The sequence below is a fragment of the Otolemur garnettii genome, unplaced genomic scaffold (genome assembly GCF_000181295.1).
Source record: "Otolemur garnettii isolate 467f Iridium unplaced genomic scaffold, OtoGar3 scaffold00081, whole genome shotgun sequence".
Classification (NCBI taxonomy): domain Eukaryota; kingdom Metazoa; phylum Chordata; class Mammalia; order Primates; family Galagidae; genus Otolemur; species Otolemur garnettii.
The window spans coordinates 6442927-6462929 of record NW_003852476.1 but is presented as its reverse complement, the minus strand read 5'-3'; the positions used below and the strand labels follow the sequence as shown (position 1 = coordinate 6462929).

Here is a 20003-nt window from a genome sequence, read left to right as displayed (position 1 = left end):
GGCGCCCAGCAGGCACTGACGCTGGGGTGTGGTCCCTGTGTTATTTGGTCAGAAGTAAATTAAATGTATCTTCATATTGAATCTGGCAGGACAAGTGAATTTCTGAAAGGCTGGAGAGAAAGGCCATTTAGGAAAACCATAAATGTTTTTGGCCTCTTTTTTTAGAGAGAGCAACAGAGTTTCAAACTTAAGACTGATCCTAGATGCTAATCAGGGCACGATGGACTCCAAACATCCCACAAGTTTTTAAAAGGTCTCCCGAGGAGGCCCTGCAGCAGCAAGAAAAGTGAGATCCCCCCGGTTGGAGCATCCGCATCCGATGGACGGGCAGCATGGAGTACGTCAGCGTCCCACTCCGTCCACTTTCTGGGGGCGTCCCAAGCTGCCTTCCTGAGTCATCCGTGGATACACTGACAGCAACAGCAGCTGACATCGAGCAGTCTATGTTCCAGCCCTGTGGCAAAAGGATGGCACGTAGCGTCCCAGTTAATCCTCGCAGTGGGACACAGGCAGGCAGGTGCTGCTCTCAAGTGCGAGAGTGGAAGTTGGGGAAGTGGCCACCTGAGGACTCAGCACACAGGTCTGTCCCTTGCTCTTAACCCATGTGGTGCCTCACCTCCTAGACTGTGTGGGCAGTGTGGCTCTCCCGGGCAGCGTGTGCCAGGGCAAGAGTTCACACCGTTGATGCTAAAGATGCAGAAAAGGTGGCTGCCATTTGGGACTTTAAAATAGCCTGTACAATAAATATGCAAATCATCCCAATATGCAAATCAAAGATAACATACAGTTATCTTTATATGTTACCTTTGTGCTGGAAAATGGCTATTTAACAGTTTGGCTCTGAAAATCAAGTGATGGAAGGACAGAGAGCACAGAACCAGCTTATGGCAGAGGAGACTGAGGAGTGAGGACGCAGGAGGAGGAGGGAAGGTGACCCGGGAGTGAGGGGAGGGCTGGAAGGGGACAGGGTGAAGTGGAGGCAGCCGTAGCCTCAGTTCTAGCTCAGCATAGGAAAAACGGAGGCAGACGCAGAGGCCTTGTTTACAGCTGCGCCTGGCCCTGCTCTGTCCATTAGTAGCTTGGTTCAGAGAAGCACGGGACACAGCACAGAGTTCATGTCCACTGCGATGTCTGCAGCTGGACTGGAGCCTATCTTCAGATGACACAAAATGAGAAGTCACAGGACCTGGTGTGACCCTGAGCCAGGGGCAAGCACTGTGAGCTGTCTAGTCATTTTAAGTCAACATTGCCAGATTAAGCAACCAGGATGACCAAGCCTAGGAATAAAGACGTCGTAAAGCCTCATGATGTCGGCCTGTGAAATGCTCAAGGGCAAATCTGAGGCTGGAATATCTTCAAGGCAACACGCACCCAGTTAAGATCAATAAGTGACAAGTGGATGCTTTTAACTTTGGCCTTTTCTTTGCTACCAAGTTCCATTGGCTCTGTGGCTGTGAACACGAGCTATCAAGGTGGGCTCCAGCAGGCAGGGTGGGGGGATCACTGCAGCATAACAGTACAGAAAGATTGGAAGTTCCACCAACACTCAGAAGTTACCCCAGGGGTTCAGATGTAGTTCACAGAATTGAGTGAGATCCACACGGCTTCCTCTTCTTCCCTGGGGAGGTCTAAGTTGCACTTGCGTCATCCTGGCCTGCCCCGGTTCCTTTAAGAGCCAGGGTGAGGAAGTGGGGTTAGGCCACCTGGGCCTTGATATGCAAAGCACAGCCTCAGTGCTGGTAAATGAGTCTTCTAATGCCATCCTTCCAGCTGGTAGGTTACCTCGGGCTTCCTGCCAACCCCAATTTACACCTTTCTTTCTTTTTTCTTTTTTTTTTTTGAGACAGAGCCTCAAGCTGTCCCCCTGGGTAGTGTGCCATGGCATCAGAGCTCATAGTAACCTCCAACTCCTGGGCTCAAGTGAGTCTCCTGCCTCAGCCTCCCAAAAAGCTGGGACCACAGGCGCCTGCCACGATGCCCAGCTATTTTTTGGTTGCAGCCGTCATTGTTGTTTGGCAGGCCTGGGCTGGATTTGAACCCCCCAGCTCAGGTGTATGTGGCTGGCGCCTTAGCCACTTGAGCCACAGGCGCTGAGCCATACCTTTCTTATTGTTCTGAAAAACTCACATAAGTAGAATAGAGCTGGATTTAATAGAAGAACCTCACTGAACTGGGCTAAAAGTAGGAATCTTAGAGCTGAACTGCCCAAGACAAATCCCGAGCTTCACTTGTGTGATTTTGGACAAGATACTTAATCCCTGGGACTAAGTCTGTTTCCCCCATCCGTACAAACACGGGAGTACCACGGGTATTGAGGGAGCATGTCCATCTATAGTGTTGGAATTGGGCTTCACATCTAAGACACAAGCAATAGACTTTAAGCCTTAAGTGAAAACACCTTTTGCAATCAAAGGCTGATCCACATCTCAAAACAAAGGCTTGAAGTTACTCTCTTGCCAGATACTCAAGACCAAAAGTCTAATTGAGTCAGTTCAGTGGGGACAGCTGGGGAAGCCAGGACTCCTGGGTGTGGGATGAGGCTTGGCTGGAAAGGAGACTCGGGTGACACAGATAAGGCCCGAGGGTGTCCCAGAACTCCTTACTTGTAAGGCAAGTTGGTCCTGGGTGTGTGCAGGGTCCCAGAGTGACCCCCTCTTGAACTTTATGCTGCCTACTGAGCTCAGGGAGCCTGGCAGTCCCAGCAGACTCAGCTCCAGCTGACCGAGTGGCCTGAAGCCCTATGACCCCTTGGAAGGGGATACAAGGTCAAGAAGAGCTGAAGGAAGATGTGAAGATTGGAGACCATCCTGGGCATCCTTTCTCTTCACATACAAAGGAGGGAGGAGAAAGTTCCAGAAACCCCACAATAGCAAAATCTCTGTTGGGTGATATTCTTGTCTGGGTCTGGAATGATCTCAAAATAATAGACTTAACCCAAACTGGGAAGTGGGCTTGAGGACAGATTGTACAGAGGGAGAGGAGCTGTAAGTGGCTGACGCCACAGACTCATCAGAGGGAACATTTTGGGCCTTTGTATGGCTGATGAATTTTGCTAACAAAACAAGAGGCAGGCTTTGTTTTTCACAAGTAAACCATATCAAGAAGCTAATCAACCCCACAGAGCCACAGAAGCTGAATTTGTACAGTAGCTACTAAAGCCAAAAAACTCTCGAAAATCAAAACGACGTTTCCCTTTCCAGAAACATGTTGGATTAGAATCCCAAAGATTTAGTCTCTAGGCCTGGATAGAGACCTCACCCATTTTTAAAGGTATGGGAAACCAACCAACTCAGCTTCTCTAAGGCTCTTTTCCCTTACTGTAAAGTGTACTCGGTATTCCCACTGTGGATGGTGAGAATAGTGGGGGAATGACCTGCCCATCCCAGGGTGTCCTGAAGACCCAGTGAAATTCCGTAGGCAATTGTGCCCATGAACTGCCAAGTGCTACACACATGCAGAGGGAGACTCAGGAATTTTTCACCTGGGAATGCAGAGACAGAACCTCAAACAGAGAAGAGATTGTCAGCACTGGCCAGATACTCTGCGGTTCCCCCATCCATCTGCAGTGAGAGCAAAGCCAGTCAGTGTGAGGAGAAGTGATTTGTGCCCCTCTTAGGGGAGGAAGTCACCGGGAAGCACCTCCCACCTCGCTCTTCCCTTGCTCTAGAAACCTTGGGAGGCCACGTTTTCCAGGTGGTGAGTTCTAAGATAGGTTGTTGAACTCCTGCTGTGTGTTATCTGAAGGAGGGAGAAGAACTGAGACCTTCCAAGGCTGACGCAGCTATGCTTGACGTCATTACCCTGACTCAGGATGCAAGTTTTGGTTAGGAAGAGGCCACATCGATTTCAGCCACGCACTGAAGCTTATGTCAACCTCTCTTCTCAGAAATTTAAGTTAAGGGTTCTGTGCAAAGCTTTTATTTTGATTAGAAATCTATCTTCCTAGCTGGGAGGAGAAAAAATGGTCTAGACAAAAAATTTCCTTTTGCTACAAAATGCGTTTATTTCCAGGCAAAATCGTCCAACTGCATACATGGGTACATATAATGTCTGTCTTTGATATATTCCCTGTGTACAAGATCCATTTCTAATTATTAAAGCGTATATCAAACAAACATCTTTGTCTCTTAAAACATAACTTAAATAAACTGCTAATGTGTAAGCCAGAAGTGGGGTCACTGACACTGGGGCCTGCAATTCTTTGCAGATGAGCCCAGAGAGGTATCGACGTGATCAGATTCCCCAGGTCAGCAGGCTGTTAATCGTGCTGTTGTGGCAGTGACCTTCCTCTGAAAAAAGAGTTATGTACAGACAAAGAATTGTGACATATGCAACGTGGAGAGGCATTTCACAGAATGCAAACACCATTCAAGTCAGTCAGTGGACTCCAGAATGAATGAAAGCTGCATAAATGTAAATGTGTGATCTACGATACCAGGTGTCACAGCCCTGTCACTGGAAACTCAATAAATACATATGAAAGAAAGTAAGGACAGCAAAATGGACTGTGGCAACTGTCCCGATGCCCAGCATCTACCTTCAAGAGTGGGCTTTAAGTTGTTGAGTTTTAGGAAACCATTGTTTTGTTTCTTCAGAGTGAGTCTATTTGGAAAGACACTCATTTCCTTTGATAGACCTTTAAATTCTTTACTGGCATTTGAGGCTTCTTAGAGACGATGCGTCAGGAGTTTGTTGGCTTAAAGAAGAGCATGGCATGGTCCATAGAAAGTTGTAATCTGCGTCTTGCTTGGCTCAGAACTTCTAGAATCCAGTTTTATTCTTCATACGTCCTCTCCTCTTGGCTCCTGTTAATATCCCAAGCCTGAAATAGCCACAGATACTCATAGGTTGAATGGTATACTTCCTTACAAAATGTCACTTTGGCATCAACTATTCCCAGTATCATGGCTCCTGCTGAAATAGTTGATCTCTTCAAGGTCCTTCAGAGTTCTCCACTTGCCCCTCAGAGGTAAGGCTCTTGTTCTAAGGCTGATGAGAGGGAATTTCCGCAAAGGAAATCCCGGATAATCTCTCTTCCCCTTGAGTCTCCTGCCATCCCTCTCACTCCCTGTGAGACTATGGTTGCAGTTCTGGAGACATATAGGAAAAGTTTCTAAACTCCTCCTGGTTAATCATAGGAAGATGGCCCTCATCGATTGGAGTTAAAATCGGCTCTTCCTTTATGAAGTCGGGGTCAAAATTACTGACATCTTCTCTGGATTTCTGCCAAAAAAAAGGAAACAAAGGGTCAGACTTTGTGCACTCGAGGCTCACTCATCTGGCGTGGGACTCAGCCTGTCCGGTGACTGGGAGCACTGCTCTGAGACTTGCTGAATGGCACAATTCACGGGAACGGTCACTGTCATTAAGCAGTGCTTTCCAGCCATTCTCCTCTGTTGGGTATTAATATGGGACTTCACAGCCACCAATTCACTAATCCCATGAAAATCTCACTGGACGGGCCAGCCTCACAGGGAGACTAAGGAATTAACGTGGTCACCCAGACCAGCCACTCCCTCACCCTCCCTTCTCATTTCACCGAGAGGGCACTTCCCAACAGGCCTCGCTGCAGGTGCATGGCTCGTACTTGTCAGCTGAAGTTACACAAGTCCACACACGCCCACCTCTTGTTCCTACACGGGTCTAGATGCCTGCAGAGATGTTCCTGAGAGACATTTTGGAAATGCTGAGCTTAGGGGACAACTGTCCGCCTTTCACCCACTAGATGCATTACACCCACGGATGGACGGCCAGCTCTGTGGCAGGACTACAGGTCCAGCCTCTGAGGGCGCCACTTTCTCTAGTCCCAGGGGAGCTGGGCAGGGGACGCTCACCAGAGGAAATGGCTTCACCTCTGGGTGCCTGGTGTCCAGCAGCCTGGCAAGGTTGCCACTGATGAAGCTGGCTGGGTGCTTGGGGAGCTGTGCATTTTACATCTTTACAAATGAATACTGCAAAGACCATTTCTACCAGTGCTGGGCCCCTCACTTCTCTTACCTGACTGAAAGACATTTTTCTCTGAGCCTGAGGAGCTCCCCCTTCCCCATAACTCTAGCTCTATCGCAAGCCCTGGCTTCTCTGCCATGGGCTGCACCCCTCTCGGGAATATCACCCCACTCGGCTGCACGGTGTGGGCAGGAGCCCTCGGTGCTCCTTGCCTTTCTCTGTCACAGGGCGCCTGGCCTGCTCTGGCCTGAGCTCTATGCCAAAGCAGCTCATACAGACTCAGGCTCTCCAAGCCAAGGGGCCAGCTCAGAGCAGTGAACAGCATCTCACATCTTCTCTGCTTTCTTGGGGGCTTGGGGAAGGCACAGCAGAGGCCTTGACTAAGGAGTGTGAGGAGACTGGCTGGGACAGTGACGCTCTCAGTTGGCCGACTCTCTGGGGGAGCCTGGGAAGTGTCAGGCCTCTTAGACTCTGTGAGGTTTTAACTTAGGTTAAGGGAGGACAGAGCCAGGCTCAGTGAGAGGTGAAAACTTCCTGGAAAGGAACCAGGATACACGGAGAGCTGCTGTCTCAGGTCAGGGAGCCTGGCCTTTCCCAGTTGGGACTGCCCTGCACAGTGTCTGGCTGAAGTTCTAGGCTGTCACTCCACAGGGGCCATCGGCTGGCTGGTGGACTTTGGTGGAAACAGAAGAGTCTGCTATAACGGCCGTGGACACTTACAATTCTGGGTCTGAAAGGCGGCTCTAGTTGGCGGTGGTTCAGCTGGGCCCAGTCGATCTCCTTAAAGAAAGGATGTCTCAGGATGGCCTGCTCCCCGCCCTGGGTCAGGCTGCCCAGCCGCATGGTGGGGTTCTTGGTCATGAACTGAGAGAGGCAGGGGGACAGAGAGAGAAAGAGAAGGAGAGTCAATCACTTGGTGACACACACACCCCGGGTGTGTGTCACAGGCGGCAGGCACAGGCTCTGGCAGAGTCACCGTGGGAGGCTTTCGGCCTGTCTTGCTGAGCTGGCTGGGTTTTCCACACAGGCAGCACCTCAGGGTGAATCACACCTCACAGGCCCAAAGACTTGAGCAGATTTACAGCCCTCCCACTTCCATTTCAGACATGACCACTGGAAGAAAGCAAAAGAGTCTAGTTTTCTTTTCTGTAAATACCACATATTTTTCTTCCCTCTTTAAAGCAAAGAAGCTCTTTGTAGAACAGTGTGCCTTTCCCCAGCACTGCAGTTGCGGACAGCAGGCATCTTATGAATGGGGCTTCTTTCACAGACAGCTGTGCCATTTTTCGGAGCGCCCTGACCGGCTGGCCAGTGTTCCCGACTGGCTGGCCAGCCTTCCCGCTCTGACAAGACCACAGACAGAGGAGTGAGAGTCATTATTTTTGAAGATCTGTGTGAAGAAGCAGCAAGGGTGAAAAACTGGAAAGTTCTGTTCTGTGTTCCTGATCTACAAAAAACAAAGTGGGCCCCTTTTCTTGAGGCAGCAAAGATATCATAGTTTCAGACTGAAAGTTTTCCTGTCAAGATGCCCCCCCCCCACTCTTTTGAAACAGGTTTAATGACTGAGATTCCATTGCTACACAGACCAGAAACTAAAAACAACCATTGCCACACATTTAAGCATTGTGTGTCTATAAATCCTCTGTATTTACATCAGTTGGGAAAATTCCTTTGTGCTGAGCTCCTTTCGAAATGTTTACGGCTAAATCTGCTTTCACACAATTGTCAGTAAAGGTGTTTTAATCACCAACAACAAGTCCAGGATAATCCACTTTTCTGGCCAGAACATGGCTCTCAATTTCAAAGACACTTAAGGTAATTTCTCATTTGAAAAGAAAATTGCCTTGGATGTATAAGCTTTGCTTTCATTTTAATCTAAATCAAGCCATCTTTAAACAGATGTATGACAACTTATGACAGCCCCTAAGCGTCCCTTTCCAGGTTTGATTTGTGGACATAAGACAAGAGCAAAGCTGTGCTTACAGAGACGGCCTTGCAGCTCAATTTACGGGCAAATAAAAAGAAAATCTCGCTGCAGGTGGAGATGCAGAGAGACAGTCCAAGCTGTGGAGCGCTTCAGTGTTGGTTCAAATGAAAATTATAACGTTGGAAGGGGAGGCTGCAGAAGTTCCTGAGCCGTGTGACAGGACAGACCTTGTAAAATGCTTTTTTAAAAGCTTCAAAGGGAGATGATCAAAAATGAAGACGACACTGACATTTAATGGCTCCTCCTCTCTCCCAGTGACAAGGAGCAAAAGCCACAGGTGGTGCTGGGGAGGGGGGGACCAAGAGTAAAAGCAGCACTCAGAGCTCCAGAGGCCCATCAGAACAGGGGCCACCTGAGGCACTGACAGTGGTCAGCATGGACTTCGGAAACGGGGGTCTCGCAGACCACGGGGCTCACACTCTGGTGTTCTCTCTCCCTGGATAAACCTGTACAACTCAGGAGTGATGGGAAAATACTCACAAACAGGAAATGAGCCGATTCTCAATCCTTAGGACAGTCAATGGGATGCAACTGCCATGGAAGAGCAGTTGCCACTCTAAGAGCTAATTAGCAAAACCCAGTGCTGCACTGTGCTCCCAAGAGGGAGGGCCAGGACGGCACAGCAAACCCAGCTGGCCTGTGGGAAATTCCCTGGCCTGCCAATGGTGCACGGGGAGGACGTCCTGTGAATGTGCGAGCACGGCCTGTTCTTCTGGGCAAGAGGAACAATGCAGACTCTCCATGCCCGTGTGGCAGGAGCCCCAGCGTCCCAAAGACTTTGCCCATTCTTCCCTGTCCCCACCACTGAATCCCAGCTTCCATGGGGCACTGAGGACAAGGTGACCGAATCTCAGCTGCTCCTCCTCTCACAAGTGCATCCCTGGAATTGGGGGTGCCTCACACTTTCTCTTAGGGTTCTGGTAAATGCTGAGCAGTGTTGTTTTGATTTTTAATATCCTGGCTTGCGCCCTTTAGACGCAGCTATCCTCTACCTAAACATAAACCCGAATCCACTTTACAAAAGCTCATAGGGTGTCCACTGTACACTAGGCCCATTGGAAACGCAGGTGACAAAGACAGCTTCTCACCAGCGAGGAGCTAATCACCGGAGGGGGAGGGGCTCACAGATGCCATCAGACACATCTGGATGAAACAAGCTCAGAAGAGGGACCAGGCAAATAGCACTGGGGCTGGTGGTGCGGAGGCAAATGACAGTCTTGGGGAAGAGGGTGGCACTTGAGGAGACAGGGGTGAATAAAGTTAACGTAGGCATGGAGGAGGAAGACAATCGCGCCGGAGGATGCAACTGGCACTGTGTTCAGAGGCACATATTCAGTTGGCCCACAGGGGCGGCTGAGGGACTAGGGACTAGGGAAGCAGAAGGATCCATCAGAAGGGCTTGGAGGGGTGGGTGGCAGGAGCTGCCCTGTGGTTTAGCCACAGCGTGACGAATAAACTCCAAACAGAGAGGTAAGGGTTGGCGGTAGGTGAACACCTGCAAGGCTGAGATGACAGCTGAGAAGACACGAGTTCAGAAATGGGGAGTTTCAGCTCGGCGCCTGTGGCTCAAGCGGCTAAGGCGCCAGCCACATACACCTAAGGTGGCGGGTTCGGATCCCCAGCCCGGGCCCGCCAAACAACAATGATGGCTGCAACCAAAAAAAAAAAAAAAAAAAAAATGGCCGGGCATTGTGGCGGGTGCCTGTGGTCCCAGCTACTTGGGAGGCTGAGGCAGGAGACTCGCTTGAGCCCAGGAGTTGGAGGTTGCTGTGAGTGTGATGCCATGGCACTCTACCCAGGGGGATAGCTTGAGGCTCCGTCTCAAAAAAAAAAAAAAAAAAAGAAATGGGGAGTTTCCAGTTAATGGGAGTGAAGTGTGGGAAGCCAGTCCTACAGGGCTGTGGCCGAGGAATGAGAATGGACACAGGCCACCAACTTCCTGGATAGGCGAAGGGGAGAGTCCAAGTTCAACCCTCCCTGGCAGGCTGACCAAGTAGAGGTACTGGGAACAGAAACAGGACACAAGGGGAGCAGGATATTTTCGCCTGCTGCGTTATAGCAGGGGCAGGAGTAGCAGCATTTGCCAAGGAAACAAAGACAAAAATCACGTCTGAAGATTTTACAGTCTGCCAAGTCTGGGTGGCTGGCGGGCTCAGCTTTGCATGTGAGGTGTGGGCACCCGCCTAGAGATGAATGGGGTATAAGTCCGGGGTTCAGCCACAGGTGGAGATTTAACTCTCGGACACATTGACATGAGGAGACAGCTGAGGCTAGGAGGGAGGGGAAGAAAGGATAGAACTGAGACCAGCCCCAGGCCTCAGACACATGTTACTTAGTCCACACAGTATGTTTATAATTTCAGTTACTTGTCAAATATTTAAAAGCTAGGAAATGTCACAGCACATACAAGTCAGATTTTCCAACTTGTCTTGGAAAATGGAAGGTTCTGGAACACTGGGCCTACACTGAAGTTGTACGGTGGCTGCTGCTCTAACGGGGCGTCTGACCTCCAGGAGGCCATGTGCCCTCGCCCCCTCCCTGCTGGCCACCTCCTGACCCCTGGTGCAGAGGGAGAGCCAGGGGCAGCTGGGGGAGCTCACGAGCAAGCAGGGGAATAAGAATCCATGAAATAGAAACCAGAACAGGACCCATTCCCAGGGGTGAGGGAAGGTGGTGCTAAGGGGGCGGAACTTTAGTGTGTTGGGGGCAGGTTGTGATCCCCCTAAAGATGCAGAGATAGGACGCTAAGGGAACATATCAAGCCTGGGTCTGAGACCCTTCACGGCACACATTGGCATAGGTGTGCGAGCTGGAGTTGGGGGGGGGGGCTTGTCACCCTTGCCTGGACACAGATCTCTCCATAAGCACCCTGCTCCCTCTCCTGTGAACTGCGACAGCATATTTCCTATGCAGAAAACTTCCTCCATTTGTTTATGTCCCTAATGGGACCCAAATGACACACCAGTCAACAGTGTTGTTTAGAACAAACGCTTTCAACTGTGTCTAAGGTCACACGTCAACCTGCCTCACCTCGACTGACCTCTAAGGTCACATGTCAAACCTGCCTCACCTCGACTGACCTCTAAGGTCACATGTCAAACCTGCCTCACCTCGACTGACCTCCTTCCCAACTGTGGTGCAAAAGTGAAGATCGGCCTGAAAGGAAAATGGTGTGACTTCACGGAGGACTCCGGACACATTTGCTAAAGGAAGCAGAAAGTTTTCTAGGGCCAACAAAAGCACTTAATAAGCTGCAAAGAGTGAGAGGCCCAGGTGGAAAGTCTGATTCTGCCCCAGTGCACGTGGACCAACTGGGGAGCAGGGGAAGGGGAAAGATCAGGAACTCACAGCCTCATGCTGCACCCCCCTTCCCTCTGAGGCCCTCCTCAGAGTGGAATTTAACTGGAGAGGCACACACGGTTCGGAGAGTGAGCAGCCGCCAGCCAGCCTCCTTCCTAAGGCAGCTCCAGGTGAGGACTCAGGCCAGGTCTGTGTAAGAAAGTCCCAGGGAAGTTCCCTGTGAACCAGGCAAGGACACAGAATGATCTTCTCTGATGGGACTCAGAGGACAACTAGTCAGGCTCTGCAGTTTGACTCACCATGTTTCTATGCTAGTTCTACCACGGAGGTGCTGTGTGACCACAGACAAATTTCATAACCTCTCTGAGCCTCAGTTTGGCTCCACTATCAAATGAAGATTTTTCTGTACTTCAGAAGGTTACAAGGAGTAAATGAGATAATCAATGGCACCAAAAAAACCCCCTCAAGGAACAAAAAGTATTAATGAGTGTCCTGTTAAACTACTTGTAGGGACATTTCTGTTTTACTTAGAGGAGGGAATGTGACTGAAGCCTCTGAGACTACAATCTCAGGTCAGCCTTGGTGACAGCTGTCTCTCCCTGTCACCCACACTGTAGCCAGGAGAGACTCCACAGTCCCAGGCTTCAATAATGGGTGCTAGGAATGGTCTTTGAAAAACAATTTTTCTGACAGCAAATCTTTTCTAAGATGATCTTAACACAAGAATATAAATAGTAGCCAAGTTTTAATGTGCAACTGTATCTGTGCTAACGGGAGAGCAGAGATACAAACCCCAGGAAGAGGGGTGCGGTGTGGCACCACTGCTTTATAAACCTGGCATCAGGTAGAGAACTACTCCGGTCTGGCAGACTGTGCTACAGATGAGGTGGCTTTGGTTGATTTCTGAGTTGCTGGACGTTCCACATGATGGAATTTAAACTAATCCTGTCTCATTATGAGCCATGAGATAACAGGATCCCAATGTACTTTGGAACTCATTAAAATGAAAGCAATGGCTAAAAGTATTTTTTTCCTCTTTCAAAATCTAATTTCATAGGAAAAGGATTAGTTATATAAATAGCAATTAGTCTAATAAGATTTTCTTCCAGGAGTCAGAGAACACTGCATTTCTACCTAACAGTTGGATTTGGCCATTGAGCAGACCAAGGAACTTCCTCCTTTCATTCCATTCAGCCCCTAAACAAAGGCAGAGAGAGTTAGCGGCTAAGGCTGGCAAACCCGGCAGGGAAGGGAACCAGGCCACAGGACTTGAACACCAAGCATCAGTATTCCAGAGACGCTCGCAAATGGTAAGAAGACACCCAGAACTAAGGCTCTACAGAGAGTCCTGGGAACACAGCACAGAAAGCGCGTAGGACACAGAACATAGACGACCTTGCTATGGGTGCGGAGCCCAACAGCCACTGGGGGTGACAAGAACTCCACACGCGTGTGTGGCGGGCAGGGGCCTCTGTCTTCTGCGGCTGGCACTGGTAAAGTCTGACCCAGTTATGAGGACCTGTCACCATCTTTGTCCTCTCACACTCTCATGTCAGCTGCAGTCGGGAAGCACAGACTTGGGGACAACCTGTGCACAGCACCCGGGCTCAGGGCAGCAGTAACGAAGGGGCTGGGCCGGTGGGACAGACAGGAGGGGACAGATAGAAGGGGAGAGATAGCAGGGCTCTTCCCAGAAGGCAGAGGCAGACACTTAAACCTAAGATGAGGCTGATGATAATCCCCTGATGGTGAGATGGGCTCTGGCAGGTCAGAAAGTCCCCATGGATTTTCCGAATCTCTGGGGAAACGTCTCTGTAACCTTCCCAGGCACCGTTCTTATATGGAATATAAGACGGGCCAGGAGAGTTGCTCTAGTTTGTCAGACTGGATTTGTGGGGAATTCTCTAGGCAGGGCTAGAGCCAGGAATGTACATACCATGGCATTAGACCTCCTGACAGGAATCCAGACAGGCGTGGGAAGGGGCAGTGGCAGGAGTGAGTGAGTGGAGAAGACAACAGCACAGTTGGCGTAAATGTTCTATCACAGTGTGCTGAGTGGCAGCCATTATACCACAGGTGAATGGTCCCCATTCTTGTGTTGTACCAGGAATTCAAAGTGTTTCAAATTCATTCTATATGCAGCAATTGTGATTATTATTCCCATTTTACAGAGTAGGAAACTGAGGAACAGACCATCTGCAACCTGACCTTGGTACACAGTTCAGGTATGTGGGGCTGGAACTTGAACTCAGGCTTGTCTGACACATGAAGTCTTTGCTTCGGGTCACCATGCTAAGCCTCCCTGAGGAGAGCCCATCTTCTCATTTGGATTCTGGGTTAAAGAACAGTGTGGACAATGCTTGGACTGACAGGAATCCTGGCGTCATGCTTAGGACCACGCCTGGACAAGAAGCCCCAGGGCTGCGTGTGCTGACTGATGTGCTTTCTTTGCTGGCTCTCAGGGCACTCTCCTTCCTTGGATTACGAGGAGGGAGAAGGGCTGAGGAGAGCGCCCCGGGCAGGGCTATGAGAAGCTTGTTAGGAGCCTGAGGCCTCCTGCAGCCCAAGTGCCTGGTTGTACCTGAGACCTGAGGCCTTTACATTGGAGAAGATAAGACAGGGCACTGGGAACACTTTCAAACACCCGAAGGAAGAGCTGTCAGCCACAGAAGGATGGGGCAGCTCCAAATGGGAGAAATGAGCTCAGGAAGTAGAAATTAAAGGAGGTATATAAAGTGTATCACAAGAAAAATTAAAACAAAATTTTTTTAATGCTCTATTCTGTTAAGTGATGGAGGAGGCTTTCCTGGCAGGAACGGGACTGTTTTGTCAAACACTTGAAGCAGAACACCGGACCGACCTGTTTGGGCCAGATGGGTGGTGACACCTGTGTCCTCCGCAGCCTATGCCCATGTCCAGAGTCTATAATCTTAGCCTTTCTTTCTTCTCCTTTGGGATGTATCATCACAACCCAAGGAAAGACAAAGCCGACCTTTTGAAGATGTCTGTATCTCCCTCAGCTACAGAGATGCTGTATTCTCCTTGGGTCTTAAATAGATTTTTCGTTGTAAAAAAATAAAAATGATATACAGGTTGCTCAAGCTGATCTCCCTGAGGTAGTTACTGAAAGAGTGGATGTGAGTATGTGGGTGTCTCTGAAATGGCAATTGGTCAGTGCCTTCACTGACCTACGTCAGGACATTCTGTGAGGTGTCTGTACGTCACTCCTCCTAATGAAACTCAGTACAAGAAACCCCTGTAGGAGAGGGCATGAGCAGTGCTGGCGCCCCGGAACTAAAATTCACAGCGGGTTTGCCGGCTGTGTCCCCTCTCGTCTGTGACTGGAATCCAGAAGCCTCTTCTCAAGCACACGCTCAGTTGCTCGGCCTCTCCTGTTCTGTAACCATCACTGCTTCCTCTGAATCCCAAACCATCTCCGGAGCTTAATGCAGGTCATGTGACAACGTTGGTTAAAAATAGGCAAAGGTCCCAGGAGACTCTTGGAGATGAAACCCACGGTCACGCTCGGCGCCGACACCAATGTCGTCAGCCAGCAGGCTTTTATTCCTGGCAAACCGGCCCAAGTAGCTCTGACTGACAGGGCAGAAATGTCATCGCTCTCCAGTGATTTTCAACAACTGGAAAAGGAAGGTCCACCCCCAGCTGCTGCCCCCCATGCCCAAGTTACACAGACTCCCTTTCTCCAGGAATCACCCCTAACGGAGCTGTGGAGTGGGCGCTAAGGGAAGACGGTCAGAGGTGCTCTACACAGAAGAATCCCCGGCCCATCCCGTCCTCGTCTTTGGGGAGGGAACACACCCACCAACCCCGAAGCGCACCACTCCTATTCACGAGAGCTTTCTAACTTAACACAAAAGCTTTTCTGACTCACAGACATTGATTATGGAACCTCCACAGAGGAAAAGTTTCCATGTTCACGTTACAAAAGCTTTGACATCTTCATGCTGAGGTGCAGATTAGAGAGACATCAGCACACGTGCTAGTGCCGCACTAAAAACCCTTCACACTGCTGCCTGCATAGAAAGTGCCAGGACCTCCATTCTCAGCGAATTAAAATCCAATGAGGGGGAAGGAGGTTGAGAACGGTAACTTTAGTAAAGTTTTATGATTTACCTCCCTCCAATACAAACTGTCCTAGAAGATCAGCGGACATCAGCTGATTTGTTTTCTGCGGACACCAGCTTCGATCTGTCAGTAAATGGTTCATTTACTGAAAGGCAAAACTTTAGTAAAGTTTTATGATTTACCTCCCTCCAATACAAACTGTCCTGGAAGATCAGTGGACATCAGCTGATTTTCTGTGGACACCAGCTCTGATCTGTCAGTAAATGGTTCATTTCTGAAAGGTGTTCCCCTCACGAGGGTCTCAGTCGGAGGCTTGTGGGGCAGCTCCATTTCCCCGTGTGGGAGTTCCAGTCTTGACAAAGGACGGCCAGGCTGCAGGCTGCCCACACTCCTATCAAAGGACCTTTGATAACTTTCTTCTGGACGTCCCCCATGGCGGCATTTGATAAACTTGCTCCCACGATCTGGAGTTGGAGCATCTGTGTGGCCCCAGCCTTGGCCTGGCTGACTGCCTTTGGCAACTCCCTGGGGCATTCCAGCCTCTCCCAGGAGGGAAGCCGAGAGGTGACAGTCACAATGCTCCTGGAATCCATGCCTGGTGACAGATGTGGGACACACTGGCAGCTTGAGGAGGGTTCCGGAACTGCCTGTGGCTCCCCCTCCCTTGTGCACAGAGGCGCACCGGGTTCCCAAGACAATGCACAATGATGACAGCGGACGGGCTGGGCGGGAGACAAGCCCACGCGAGCACGCACACTTTAATTTCTATAAAGCTGAGGACAAAAGCACTTTACGATCTCCCTCTGATGCCAAGTTTATAGTGCCTCGAGAACCGGCAACGGTGACTCAGGAAAGCACACCAAACAGCTTTCGGTACTTAACTTAACCCAGCCACCTATGTGCGCAGACAGGGTGGTGACCTCACCTGAGTCAGCATCTCTCGATGGAGATGATTCAGCAAAAGAGCCCTAACCTCTGAGAGCAGGCTGTGGAACCTAGGACATCCCCATGCCTTTCCGTACCCAAACAAGGGCAAAACCCAGCTGAACCTCAGAAGCCCAAAGGAAACTTTCTATTTTCTTTTGTCTCATGATTATCAGCATTTTGGGGTCATTTAGTGCCAGCCTAAGACACCTGATGTCCAGGTTACTCAGAAGACCTGCAGTATTTATTCCCAAACCAAATTGAAAAAAATGTGAAAAATAACCATGTTTAGGGTCAGTGATCTAGAATACCTATAACATTCTTTACACAGATGTGTCTATCTTTGTATATCTTTTTTGTGTTAGCTTCTGAGGATTTGGCCAGTTCTTGGGACCTGTCCTCTGAGAGTTGGGGGCGGGGGTGGTGGTGTGAGGCTGTTTGCTTTGGAGCATGAACTTGTGAGTACTTGACATTGAAAGAGATAAGACAAAACCATAAAATATGGGGGTCCTTGGGGTCTTTTTAGTCGTAAGGATCATTGGTTAATGACTGTGAAATTTTAAAAGTGAAAGTCCTGGGCCAAGCATTGCACGTGTGCTCTAACCAGCCCTCCCACCACGGATTCTGGGCTCCCCGGGAAACGCTCTCACAAGCTAGTCCTTTGGGCTCTACCTACGTCTGTCTGAAATTTTTGGATGATTATATATGTATAAAAGTCCACAGTCATGGGGGTGGCAGGAGTGGAGAGGGGAGTGGCAAAGGTGACATGGGAAAGGCCAGTGCAGGATGGTAACATCAGACCAGGAATCAGAAGGCCTTGGGGCCCACCCTGCCAACCATGCACTCTCACAGGAACGCTGGTCCCAGACACACCCTCACGCCCCAACTCAGGGCTCCCTGATACTTCAGGTCAGTTGAAGCCCCGAGGAACTTACCATCTACCCTTTTATGGACCATTACATAAGTGAGTGTCTGAACAGCATCCACAAATACAGATAATAATAGCTTCCATTTTTAAGAGGGAATACAAAAAGCTTTTCCTTTATAAAGCAAAAAAAAAAAAAAAAAAAAGGCAACCAAAATATCCAGTAGACACTAATTTGAGTAACAGCTCTGAGGATACATTAAGACAAAAAAGATTATTTGAAAATCTCTGGAAGCCATGTAAAGATGGCCCACCACATGGAGACAGTGGGAGAGGGGTACGAAGGGCTGTCTTGGAGATGTCAGCTTTTCCTTCCTCTCTGGTGGGAACGGGTAGATCCAACCAGTTGGAAAAGAACCCCACAGGGTCCCAAGGCAGTGGTTTGGGGCAGTGTCCACCAGTGAAGACTCCCTGGTTCTCAGGTCTCTTGTTAAAAATGCTTTTTGGGGGCCGGGCACAGTGGCTCACACCTGTAATCCTAGCACTCTGGGAGGTCGAGGCGGGTGGACTGCCTGAGCTCAAGAGCTCTAGACCAGCCTGAGCAAGAGTGAGACCTTGTCTATACTAAAAACAGAAAAACTAGATGGGCATAGTGGCGGGTGCCTATAGTCCCAGCTACTCAGGAGGCTGAGGCAGGAGGATAGCTTGCGCCCAGGAGTTTGAGGTTGCTGTGAGTTATGACGCTGTGGCACTCTACCCCGAGTGAGACTCTGTCTCAGAAAAAAAAAAATGAAAATGTTTCTTTGGGGTGCTCTTAGATACTGACTTAGGGGTTGAAGGACATTTCTTAAGAAGGCACAGGAAGTCTCAGGGCTGCTGAAGGAGTGAGTGTTGAGCATTTTGCCTGTGGATGAAAACAATCTGAGTGACACAGACTGCCAGTCCAGGAACCGGAGACTCTTACTTGCACAAGAGGGAAGCTTGTATGTGGATCACATCATTTGCTCTTTCTGTAAATTTATATTTTAAACCATTTCCCTTCATTTGTGAAAATGTGCACTTTTTCTACATAGGCTAGAAATGTTTCTTCCTACACCCATGCTGAGCTTGTGTAAGATACACATTCATATGTTGGCTTGTAAAATGTCCTATTGTGGAGATTTTAGAGAGGACACCCCAAACTCAGCCTTGACACTTACTGACACAGGCCCCATCTTTTTTCCTTTGTTCCCTCCCCCAAACTTCTGGATGATTTTGAAGGAAGTCCCAGAAATCGTGTCACTAGTGAATACTTCCATCCACTTTTATGTAACAGCCAGAGTGATTATTAAAACATGAAATAGTGATTTTATGGCTTGCTTGAAATCCTTCAAGGACACTTGGGATAAAGTCCAAGTTCCTTCCCGTGACCAAGGCTGTCTGTCCTCACAGCTTCTTCAGCCTCGTCTCCATCCCCCACGGAGTCCCTGCACCCCCACTGTCTCCGTCCCCCACAGACTCACTGCCCCCCAGCTGTCTCCATCCCCCACGGAGTCCCTGCGCCCCAGCTGTCTCCATCCCCTATGAAGTCACTGCACCCCAGCCGTCTCCATGCCCCACGGAGTCCCTGCGCCCCAGCTGTCTCCATCCCCTACGGAGTCACTGCACCCCAGCGGTCTCCATCCCCCATGGAGTCACTGCACCCCAGCCGTCTCCATCCCCCATGGAGTCACTGCACCCCAGCCATCTCCATCCCCCATGGAGTCACTGCACCCCAGCTATCTCCGTCCCCCACGGAGTCACTGCACCCCAGCCATCTCCATCCCCCATGGAGTCACTGCACCCCAGCCATCTCCATCCCCCATGGAGTCACTGCACCCCAGCCATCTCCGTCCCCCACGGAGTCACTGCACCCCAGCCATCTCCATCCCCCACGGAGTCACTGCACCCCAGCCATCTCCATCCCCCACAGAGTCACTGCACCCCAGCCATCTCCATCTCCCATGGAGTCACTGCACCCCAGCCATCTCCGTCCCCCACAGAGTTACTATGCCCCACAGTCACTGCACCCCAGCCGTCTCCGTCCCCCACGGAGTCACTGCACCCCATGGAGTCATTGCACCCTAACCGTCTCCATGCCCCACAGAGTCACTGCACCCCAGCCGTCTCCCATGGAGTCACTGCATCTCAGCCATCTCTGTCCCCCACGGAGACACTACACCCCAGCTATCTCCGTCCCCCATGGACTCACTGTACCCCAGCTATCTCCATCCCCCACAGACTCACTGCACCCCAGCCATCTCCATCCCCCACAGACTCACTGCACCTCAGCCATCTCCGTCCCCCACGGAGTCATTGCACCCCAGCCATCTCCATCCCCCACAGAGTCACTGCACCTCAGCCATCTCCGTCCCCCATGGAGTCACTGCACCCCAGCCATCTCTGTCCCCCATGGAGTCACTGCACCCCAGCCATCTCCATCTCCCACAGAGTCACTGCACCCCAGCCATCTCCGTCCCCATGGAGTCACTGCATCTCAGCCATCTCTGTCCTTCATGGAGACACTACACCCCAGCCATCTCTGTCCCCCACAGAGTTACTACACCCCACAGTCACTGCACCCCAGCCGTCTCTGTCCCCCACGGAGTCACTGCACCCCACGGAGTCATTGCACCCTAACCGTCTCCATGCCCCACAGAATCACTGCACCCCAGCCGTCTCCCATGGAGTCCTGCATCTCAGCCATCTCCGTCTCCCATGGAGTCACTGCACCTCAGCCATCTCCGTCCCCATGGAGTCACTGCACCCCAGCCATCTCCGTCCCCATGGAGTCACTGCATCTCAGCCATCTCTGTCCCCCACGGAGACACTACACCCCAGCCATCTTCATCCCCCACAGAGTCACTGCACCCCAGC

General features: G+C 50.4%; 1 protein-coding gene across 1 annotated transcript in view; it reads right to left on the bottom strand.

Annotated features, from left to right (window-relative positions):
* Window positions 1–4914: 4914 nt before the first annotated feature.
* The window catches only part of LOC111726802 (protein kinase C eta type-like), a 24673-nt gene continuing 9584 nt past the window's right edge, over window positions 4915–20003 (bottom strand). Inside the window, exons 4-5 of the mRNA XM_023515873.1 lie at window positions 6667–6810; window positions 4915–5223 (exon numbers count right to left, since the gene is read on the bottom strand). Coding sequence (XP_023371641.1) covers window positions 5077–5223; window positions 6667–6810 — 291 coding nt within the window. The 3' untranslated portion in view covers window positions 4915–5076. The remainder of the gene's footprint in view (window positions 5224–6666; window positions 6811–20003) is intronic.